The following is a 10869-nucleotide window of genomic DNA, read 5'->3' as shown; positions in this document are numbered from 1 at the left end:
ATGATAGACAGCCTCTCCTGGGGGTGTATACTATGATAGACAGCCTCTACCAGGGGGTGTAGACTATGATAGACAGCCTCTCCTGGGGGTGTATACTATGACAGACAGCCTCTACCAGGGGGTGTATACTATGATAGACAGCCTCTACCAGGGGGTGTATACTATGATAGACAGCCTCTCCTGGACAATTTGGCCTGCTACAATTTTATTTATCATCTATAAAAAATGAAAATAAAATGTTAAATTTTTTTATGTTGTTTCCATCAAATTGACTTGTTGCAGATAACAGTCTGTGAGTAAATATGTAGTGCTCATATAAATACTGTTCAAGGTTAAATTCTCATGTACCCAATAAAAGAAGACAAGTTAAATGTGTTTCCACTCTTTCTGATGGTTTTGTCACAAACAATGTGACGTCGGTATAGCGATTGTGCCCACTCTGGTATTGTCACGTGCACTCTAGCCAACAGCTGACAGATACAGTGCTGGTATTGTCACGTGCACTCTAGCCAACAGCTGGCAGATACTGTGCCCTGGTATTGTCACGTGCACTCTAGCCAACAGCTGCGAGATACAGTGCTGGTATTGTCACGTGCACTCTAGCCAACAGCTGGCAGATACAGTGGCTGTATTGTCACGTGCACTCTAGCCAACAGCTGACAGTACAGTGCTGGTATTGGTCACGTGCACTCTAGCCAACAGCTGGCAGATACAGTGCTGGTATTGTCACGTGCACTCTAGCCAACAGCTGCAGATACAGTGCTGGTATTGTCACGTGCACTCTAGCCAACAGCTGCAGAATCAGTGCTGTATTGTCACGTGCACTCTAGCCAACAGCCTGGCAGATACAGTGCTGGTATTGTCACGTGCACTCAGCCCAAGCTGGCAGATACAGTGCTGGTATTGTCACGTGCACTCTAGCCAACAGCTGGCAGATACAGTGCTGGTATTTGTCACGTGCACTCTAGCCAACAGCTGGCAGATACAGTGCTTGTTATTGCACGTGCACTCTAGCCAACGCTGGCAGATACAGTGCGGTTATTGCACGTGCCTCTAGCCAACAGCTGGCAGATACAGTGCTGTTTATTGTCACGTGCACTCTAGCCAACAGCTGGCAGATACAGTGCTGGTATTGTCACGTGCACTCTAGCCAACAGCTGGCAGATACAGTGCTGGTATAGCTTACTACATTATGAGATTATTATGGACAAAAGTGCGAGATTATCATTTTTATTTGTCAAAATGCAGCCAAGCATCGATCATCACGTCACCAGAATAAGACCCCCGATATTTATTGGAACGGAGGATCAAGCTCATCACCGTGACCTTTCACCCCCCTGTGAAGTTCATCATCGTTTATTTAATCTGTAGACTAATAAACTGCATGTTTTTCCCATGATGTGGCATTTTCTTTGTTCGTCAGACATGTAGGCTGATTTATTTTATTATTAATTAAATGTAAGCCATTTTGATGATGCCGGAATTATATTATGGATGAAAGCCGCACATGCCTAAGGAGACTTTACAGGATTACAGCATTGTGAATGGTTGTGTTTATGACAAATATATAAAAGATAATACATTGAAAATAAAGTGAAATTCTAAATATTTTAGGCTATATTGAAATGTTGGGTTCAAGACAATTTGGGAGAATGATGAAACAGACAACACATTCAGTATCAGCGGTAAGAATACGGTCAGACTGGGTGGCTACTGTCCTAGAACTGTATAAACTGTCCAGAGTTCACCCACAAGTGATCCAAATGAAACATTCAAATCACCGGACTTTTTGCACCGGACTTTAGTCAATTGTCATTTTTAAAATGTTAAAATCACTCGAAAACAATAATGTAGTTAATTATTGCATTACCTATAGGTAGGATCATAGTGTTGTTGTAGGCTAGTCTACGGAGGATAATTGTCCCAAAACAAGATCAATAGGGGAGCTTTTGGAGCTGCGTGTCTCATGTCTTCACTGTTCTTTCATGACTCACCTGGCTTCTCCGCTGCCTATCACCTGGCCTGTCCGCTCTCGATCACCTGGCCTATCCATCACCTGGACTGTCCGCTCTCTATCACCTGGCCTGTCCGCTCTCTATCACCTGGCCTATCCATCACCTGGCTTCTCCGCTGCCTATCACCTGGCCTGTCCGCTCTCTATAACCTGGCCTATCCATCACCTGGCTTCTCCGCTGCCTATCACCTGGCCTATCCATCACCTGGACTGTCCGCTCTCTATCACCTGGCCTATCCATCACCTGCCTTCTCCGTTGCCTATCACCTGGCCTGTCCGCTCTCTATCACCTGGCCTATCCATCACCTGGCCTGTCCGCTCTCTATCACCTGGCCTATCCAACACCTGGCCTGTCCGCTGCCTATCACCTGGCCTATCCACACCTGGACTGTCCGCTGCCTATCACCTGGCCTGTCAGCTGCCTTTCAATGAACAGTTCTTCAAATCAAATTGTATTTGTCACATGCGCCGAAAACAACAGGTGTAGTAGACCTTACCGTGAAATGCTTATTTATAAGCCCTTAACACTTTCTTGAACTGCATTGTTGGTTAAGAAAATATATACGAAATAAACCAGAAAATAGTATAAAATAAAAAATAACAATAACGAGGCTATATATAGGAGGTCAATGTGCGGGGGTACAGGTTAGTCGAGGTAATTTGTACATGTAGGTAGGGGTAAAGAGACTATGCATAGATAACAACAAGTAGCAGCAGTGTAAAAACAAAGGGTGGGAGGGTTCAATGTAAATAGTCCAGGAGGCCATTTGATTCATTGTTCAGCAGTCTTATGGCTTGGGGGTAGAAGCTGTTAAGGAGTCTTTTGGTCTTTGACTTGGTGCTCCGGTACCGCTTGTCATGAGGTAGCAGATAGAACAGTTTGACTTGGGTGACTGGAGTCTTTGACATTTTTTTGGGCCTTCCTCTGACACCGCCTAGTTTATAAGTCCTGGATGGCTGGATGCTTGGCCCCAATGATGTACTGGGCCGTACGCACTACCCTCTGTAGCACCTTAGTCAGATGCCGAGCAGTTGCCATACCAGGCGGTGATGCAACCCGTCAGGATGCTCTCGAAGGTGCAGCTGTAGAACTTTTTGAGGATCTGGGGACCCATGCCAAATCTTTCCAGTCTCCTGAGGGGGAAAAGATGTTGTTTTCACGACTGTCTTGGTGTGTGGACACCAAGGAACTTGAAACTCTCAACCCTCTCCACTACAGCCCTGTTGGATGTTAATAGGGACCTGTTCGGCCCTCATTATCCTGTAGTCCACGATCAGCTCCGTTGTCTTGAGGGAGAGGTTGTTCTCATCGTTGTCGGTGATCAGGCCTACCACTGTTGTGTCGTTGGCAAACTTAATGGTGTTGTCGTGCTTGGCCACGCAGTCGTGGGTGAACAGGGAGTACAGGAGGGAACTAAGCATGCACACCTGAGGGCCCCAGTGTTGAGGATCAGCGTGGCAGATGTGTTGTTACCTACCCTTACCACATGGGGGCGGCCCATCAGGAAGTCCAGGATCCAGTTGCAGAGGGAAGTGTTTAGTCCCAGGGTCCTTAGCTCAGTGATGAGCTTAGTGGGCACTATGGTGTTGAACGTTGAGCTGTAGTCAATGAACAGAATTCTCACATAGGGAAAGGGCAGTGTGGAGTGCGAATGCCTGTAATTTTCATCATAGGTACACCTCAACTATGACAGACAAAATGAGAAAAAAAAATCCAGAAAATCACATTGTAGGATTTTTAATGAATTTATTTGCAAATGATGGTGGAAAATAAGTATTTGGTCAATAACAAAAGTTTATCTCAATACTTTGTTATATACCCTTTGTTGCGCCAATGACAGAGGTCAAACGTTTTCTGTAAGTCTTCACAAGGTTTCACACACTGTTGCTGGTATTTTGGCTCATTCCTCCATGCAGATCTCCTCTAGAGCAGTGATGGTTGGGGCTGTTGCTGGGCAATACGGACTTTCAACTCCCTCAAAGATTTTCTATGGGGTTGAGATCTGGAGACTGGCTAGGCCACTCCAGCGACTTGAAATGCTTCTTACGAAGCCACTCCTTCGTTGCCGCGGCGCGGTGTTGTTGGGATCATTGTCATGCTGAAAGACCCAGCCACGTTTCATCTTCAATGCCCTTGCTGATGGTAGGCTTTGTTACTTTGGTCCCAGCTCTCTGCAGGTCATTCACTAGGTCCCCCCGTGTGGTTCTGGATTTTTGCTCACCGTTCTTGGATCATTTTGACCCCACGGGGTGAGATCTTGCGTGGAGCCCAGATCGGAGGGAGATTATCAGGGTCTTGTATGTCTTCCATTTCCTAATAATTGCTCCCACAGTCGATTTATTCAAACCAAGCTGCTTACCTATTGCAGATTCATGTCTTCCCAGCCTGGTGCAGGTCTACAATTTTGTTTCTGGTGTCCTTTGACAGCTCTTTACTCCTGGCCATAGTGGGTTTGGAGTGTGGACTGTTTGAGGTTGTGGACAGGTGTCTTTTATACTGATAACAAGTTCAAACAGGTGCCATTAATACAGGTAACGAGGTGGAGGACAGAGGAGCCTCTTAAAGAAGAAGTTACAGGTCTGTGAGAGCCAGAAATCTTGCTTGTTTGTAGGTGACGCAATACTTATTTTCCACCATAATTTGCAAATAAATTCATTAAAAATCCTACAATGTGATTTTCTGGATTTATTTCTTCTCATTTTGTCTGTCATAGTTGAAGTGTACCTATGATGAAATTACAGGCCTCTCATCTTTTTAAGTGGGAGAACTTGCACAATTGGTGGCTGACTAAATATTTTTTTGCCCACTGTACTGTACGTCATTAGGTTTTAACTAGTACCAGGCTGCCTTCAGCTTGTAATCCGTCTGGACCAGCGGCTTTGTGAATGTTGTTTAAAGTTTCTTGCTCACAACGGCTACGGAGAGCGTGATCACAGTGGTCCAGAACAGCTGGTGCTCTCATGCATGCTTCAGTGTTGCTTCCCTCGAGCACACATAGAAGTAATTTAGCTCGTCTGGTAGGCTCGCGTCATTGGAAGCTCGCGGCTGTGTTTCCCTTTGTAGTCCGTAATAGTTTGCAAGCCCTGCCACATCCAACGAGTGTCAGAGCCGGTGTAGTAGGATTCAATCTTAGTCCCATATTGACGGTTCATCTGAGGGCATAGCGGGATTTCTTATAAGTGTCCCGCTCCTTGAAAGCAGCTGCTCTAGCTCTTAGCTCAGTGTGGCTGTTGCTTGTAATCCATGGCTTCTGGTTGGGATTTGTATGTACGGTCACTGTGGTGACGATGTCGTCGATGCACTTATTGATGAAGCCGATGACTGAGGTGGTGTACTCCTCAATGCCATTGGATGAATCCCGGAACAATATTCCAGTCTGTGCTACATAACAATCCTGTAGCGTAGCATTCCGCGACATCTGACCACTTCCGTAGCTTGAGCAACGAGGTCACTGGTACTTCCTGCTTTAGTTTTTGCTTGTAAGCAGGAATCAGGAGGATATAATTATGATCAGATTTGCCAAATGGAGGGTGAGGAAGAGCTTTGTACTCGTCTCTGTGTGTGGAGTAAAGGTGTTGTAGACTTTTTTCTCCTCTGGTTGCACATGTGACATGCTGGTAGAAATTTGGTAAAACTGATTTGTTTGCCTGCATTAAATTCCCCGGCCACTAGGAGCACCGCTTCTGGATGTGCATTTTCTTGTTTGCTTATGGAGAGCAATACCTCAAGACTTCTTTAAAATTAGACATTGTGCACCAGCTGTTATTGACAAATAGACACACCACCGCCCCTCGACTTAACAGATGTAGCTGCTGTCTTGCAGATCCTCGGAATACCCAGCCAGCTCTATATGTATCACCGAGACTTTGCTGAAGGACGACACGGATAATAAGATATTACTATTTTTAATGTCCCGTTGGTAGGATAGTCTTAAATCGTAGATCATCAAGTTTATTATCCAATGACTGCACAGTCGCCAAAGTCGGACTCATTTAAGAAAAGGCACTTTGGAACTCTGTTGCAAGAGGACGGACGATTTTTTACGCGCTTCAGCACTCTGCTGTCCCGTTCTGTGTGGCCTACCACTTCGCTGCTGAGCCGTTGTTGCTCCTAGACTTTTACACTTCACAATAACAGCACTTACAGTTGACCGGGGCAGCTCTAGCAGGGCAGACATTTGTACTTACTGACTTGTTGGAAAGGTGGCATCCTATGACAGTGTCCCGTTAACAGTCACTGAGGTCTTCAGTAAGGCCATTCTACTGCCAATGTTTGTCTATGGAGATTGCATGGCTTCTTGATTTTTATACACCTGTCAGCAACGGTTGTGGCTGAAATAGCGTAATCCACTAATTTGAAGGGGCGTCCACATACTTTTGTATATATAGTATACCTGGAACAGCTGTGGGTCTTGAGATGTTTAACAACCAGTTTTAATGTCTGTTCCCCCCCCAAACTGGTCCCGGGTGGGAAACAAGAGTACAAGACCCTGCCAACACAGAAAATAGTTCTGTACTCTATAAAACATCAGCACAAATGTAGTTAGGTCATGGCAAAGCGGTTAGTTAGAATGTCGGTAGACAACGATATAAAAACACAAAACAAATGGAAAGGACATACAAGAGCAAGGAGGAAAATGTTAAGATTTTATTTACAAAGTAAATTTTTGTACATTTTGTCTTAACTTACAGAAAGTAAAAACACAGCCACGACTAGGAGGCTTGCATCCCCAGTGGTACCCTACGTAGTGCACTACTTTGACCAGGGCCCATAGAGTAGTGCACTACGTAGGGGATAGGGTGTGTCTGCTAGATCTGGTCCAACCCAAAACACAAGGGAGGGAGGAGACAGACAGCAACAACAAACAAAAAAATTAAGAAAAAAGAACAAAATCTTCTGAAAAAATATTTTAAAAGCTCTGGTTATGTACTATATGGCCTCTTATTCCCTATATAGTGCACTAAAGAGACCTACACGGGCCCTAACCAAAAGTAGTGCGTGCACAAAATAGCCAATAGGGTGCCATTTGGTACACAGGCACTGTTGGGGGGAAAGTTGTTCCCCTTGTTTGGGAAAAGTGGGTGGTTGGTTGTCCGGGCGATGAGGTCGTTAACAGACGAGAGCTCTGAAGGAGTTGATGACATCACGGAACCGCCAGGCGGTGATATCATTGATGATGTCACAGAGAGCCCCTCCCACCACCTGGTGATGTCACGGAATGCTGCGCGGTGAGGACAACGGGACAACTCAAAGGGGGCGTGTGTGGGGCCACGTCATCAGAATGGGACACTATTCCCTATATATAGTGCACTACTGTTGACCAGGACCCACAGGGCTTTTCTGATGAGTTCAGGGCTTTGGGCCCTGGTCAAAAGTAGTGCACTATATAGGGACTAGGGTACTATTCGGGACATCCTAGGTTGGCTGGAGGGATTTGGAGGAAAGGGCAGAGACAGGCAAGTAAGGGGGAGGCAACAGAAGGCAAAGAGGGGTATCTGAGATACTGAGGAGTCGGGAGGTATGAGATACCGAGGTGACGGGGGAAGAATTGTGACCGAATCAACGAAATTATTAGCCACTTTCAGTAAAACATACCGAAACAAAAACGAACTAGGCCTATATGCAAATAGACCGTTGCCATATATGGCTCTGTGACATTTACCTTGGACTGTGTTTACAGCGGAGGTTGAGTCGACGGCTTGTTTTGAGATTAAAGAAAGCTACAGGAATCCACGTGTGAACACATTGTTCATATCCTTTGCTAGTTCGTTATTAGCCCTGTTTTTTATGTCTTAAAGGGACAGTGTTGTATTTTGAGACGGGCTTGAATAAGCTCAGTAGCCAATAGGCAGATGCTAGCATAATTTGTCTGATTATCTGTAATAATGGTATGGGAATAACGATGAATTTTATTTTGTAAAATAGTTTCTTGCCTCAAACGTGACATTTTCAGTCCCCTCCTGTTTTTATCCCCTAAAGTCTAATGGAATGTAGATCTACATTGAACACCACACGTTGGCTGCTACTGTCTGAATGACAGAACAGCTATTTCCATGTTAAAATGTTATGGGATGCCTTTTCCCCCTTGTTTTTGATGGTAGGCCACTCTGGTAGACCTACATTATGATCAAATAGATTTGTAACTGTTGCCAAGTAGGCTACAGCGGCTAACTTAAAGCCTCAGTGTTCACAGTAAACGCACCATGGAAGTTGAACAGAATTTTCACAAAGTTCAAGTTTTCAATCAGCAAAAAAATTAAGAGAACATTACTGGATACGTATCAGAGATATTGAGGGGGTGAAGGGGAGGTAGAGATACTGAGGGGTGGAGGGGAGGTAGAGATACTGAGGGGTGGAGGGGAGGTAGAGATACTGAGGGATGGAGGGGAGGTAGAGATATTCCTCTTCTCTCCTTTCGCTGGGAGTCATCCTCATCTAGAGAAGAAAGAGAAGAGGACATTAGACACGGGCACCAAACAGAAAACGTGATGTCTGTGTCCCAAAAGACCCTATGTAGTGCACTACTTAGACCAGGGTCCATAGGGCTCTATACACCTTATTCCCTATGTAGTGCACTACTTAGACCAGGGTCACATAGGGCTCTATACACCTTATTCCTATGTAGTGCACTACTTAGACCAGGGTCCATAGGACTCTATACACCTTATTCCCCTATGTAGTGCACTACTTAGACCAGGGTCCATAGGGCTCTATACACCTTATTCCCTATGTAGTGCACTACTTAGAACCAGGGGATCACAGCCTTTAAAAACCACTAAGACCAGAATAGAGCTACACAAGACCAGAATAGAGCTACAGCTAGAATAGAGCTACACTAGACCAGAAATAGAGCTAACCTAGCCAGAATAGAGCTAACATAGACAGAATAGAGCTACGCTAGACCAGAATAGAGCTACACTAGACCAGAATAGAGCTACACTAGACTAGAATAGAGCTACACTAGACCAGAATAGAGCTACACCAGACCAGAATAGAGCTACACCAGCCTAAATAGACCAACACTAGACCAGAAATAGAGCTACACCAGACCTAAATAGACCAACACTAGACCAGAATAGAGCTACACTAGACCAGAATAGAGCTACACTAGACTAGAATAGAGCTACACCAGACCTAAAATAGACAAACACTAACCAGAATAGAGCAACCAGACAGAATAGACCAACACTAGAACTAGAATAGAGCTACACCAGACCTAAATAGACCAACACTAGACTAGAATAGAGCTACACCAGACCTAAATAGACAACACTAGACCAGAATAGAGCTACACAAGACCAGATAAGAGCTACACCAGACCTAATAGACCAACACTAGACCAGAATAGAGCTACACTAGACTAGAATAGAGCTACACTAGACTAGAATAGAGCTACACCAGACCTAAATAGACCAACACTAGACCAGAATAGAGCTACACTAGACTAGAATAGAGCTACACCAGACCTAAATAGACCAACACTAGACCTGTGATTGGATAACGCTACTAACCATCAATCTTCGTCATCATCATCATCGATATCTCCGTTACACTCCCATCCTAGAGAGAGAAACAGTTAGTACAACGAACACCCGTCCGCAGTGTCGTTTCAGGGTTAAGCTAGCGCCCGCAGTGTCGTTTCAGGTTAAGCTTAGCGCCCGCAGTGTCGTTTCAGGGTTAAGCTAGCGTCCGGAGTGTCGGTTCAGGGTTAAGCTAGCGTCCGCAGTGTCATTTCAGGGTTAAGCTAGCGCCCGCAGTGTCGTTTCAGGGTTAAGCTAGCGTCCGCAGTGGTTCGTTTCAGGGTTAAGCTAGCGCCCGCAGTGTCGTTTCAGGGTTAAGCTAGCGCCCGCAGTTGTCGTTTCAGGGTTAAGCTAGCGCCCCGCAGTGTCGTTTCAGGTTAAGCTAGGCGTCCCAGTGTCGTTTCAGGTAAGCTAGCGCCCGCAGTGTCGTTTCAGGGTTAAGCTAGCGCCCGCAGTGTCGTTTCAGGGTTTAAGCTAGCGTCCGCAGTGTCGTTTCAGGGTTAAGCTAGCGCCCGCAGTGTCGTTTCAGGGTTAAGCTAGCGCCCGCAGTGTCATTTCAGGGTTAGCTAGCGCCCGCAGTGTCAATTTCAGGGTTAAGCTAGCGCCCGCAGTGTCATTTCAGGGTTAGCCAACGTTAGCGCGCTAACTTGTTGATCATGCTTTGCGAAACGATATGGCGTTTATATAAGAAACTCTAGGTGTCAGCAGAGGCTGTATTTAGAGAGCCAGGCCTACTTTTAGAATATTGTTAAAGTCCTCGGCATTCTGTTACCCCTGATTGTTTTTCAGGGGTGCGGTCGGTCTTTAACCAGTTCCGGAGGACTGAACTGAAAATTATACAAAAATTGCCCCCTCCATGGGCCGGATCTTACCTCTTCACTCTCCGCCACTGTCGTCATCTTCCTCTGCAATGACCTCTTCATCATCATCCTCCTCCTCTTCATCAAAGTCTCCTCAGACTCTCCCTCTTTTTCACGGGACAGACCAGAGACAACATTAGACCCACTATCCTCCCCTGTGTTCTACAGGACAGACCCAGAGACAACATTAGACTTTAAACAATTAAACCCCCCCCCCCCCCACAAACGGGTCTCGCAGTGTCTGTCATTATATCCCGATGAAAACAGCTTGTCTGTCGAAACGATGTTATTAAATAATTGCATCTGAGCTCCCAGAGTGCGAGTCTCTCCGTTCATTTTTCAAGTGTCTACTCCGCTAGCCAGCACCTCGCCTAAATAGGCGTGCGTTTCTTTCGCCTCCGGGGGCCTCCGATTAAGCCGTGGACTCTACAAACTTGTTGGATGCATTGTAAATATCATACCCCCCCCCCCCCC

General features: G+C 45.7%; 1 protein-coding gene and 1 long non-coding RNA gene across 2 annotated transcripts in view; one reads left to right on the top strand and one right to left on the bottom strand.

Annotated features, from left to right (window-relative positions):
- Window positions 1-9810: 9810 nt before the first annotated feature.
- Window positions 9811-10154, top strand: LOC139026216 (uncharacterized). The gene is made up of 3 exons (XR_011477968.1): window positions 9811-9880; window positions 9942-10083; window positions 10115-10154. It is a non-coding gene; the product is annotated as an uncharacterized lncRNA (long non-coding RNA).
- A 240-nt stretch (window positions 10155-10394) lies between these two features.
- LOC112076922 (acidic leucine-rich nuclear phosphoprotein 32 family member A-like) overlaps window positions 10395-10869 on the bottom strand; it is a 4759-nt gene continuing 4284 nt past the window's right edge. Inside the window, 2 exon segments of the mRNA XM_024143558.2 lie at window positions 10395-10488; window positions 10491-10502. Of these exon segments, the coding sequence (XP_023999326.2) occupies window positions 10412-10488; window positions 10491-10502 (89 nt within the window). The 3' untranslated portion in view covers window positions 10395-10411.

Source organism: Salvelinus sp. IW2-2015, unplaced genomic scaffold, assembly GCF_002910315.2.
Source record: "Salvelinus sp. IW2-2015 unplaced genomic scaffold, ASM291031v2 Un_scaffold4138, whole genome shotgun sequence".
Classification (NCBI taxonomy): domain Eukaryota; kingdom Metazoa; phylum Chordata; class Actinopteri; order Salmoniformes; family Salmonidae; genus Salvelinus; species Salvelinus sp. IW2-2015.
This window is presented reverse-complemented; position numbering and strand designations above follow the sequence as displayed.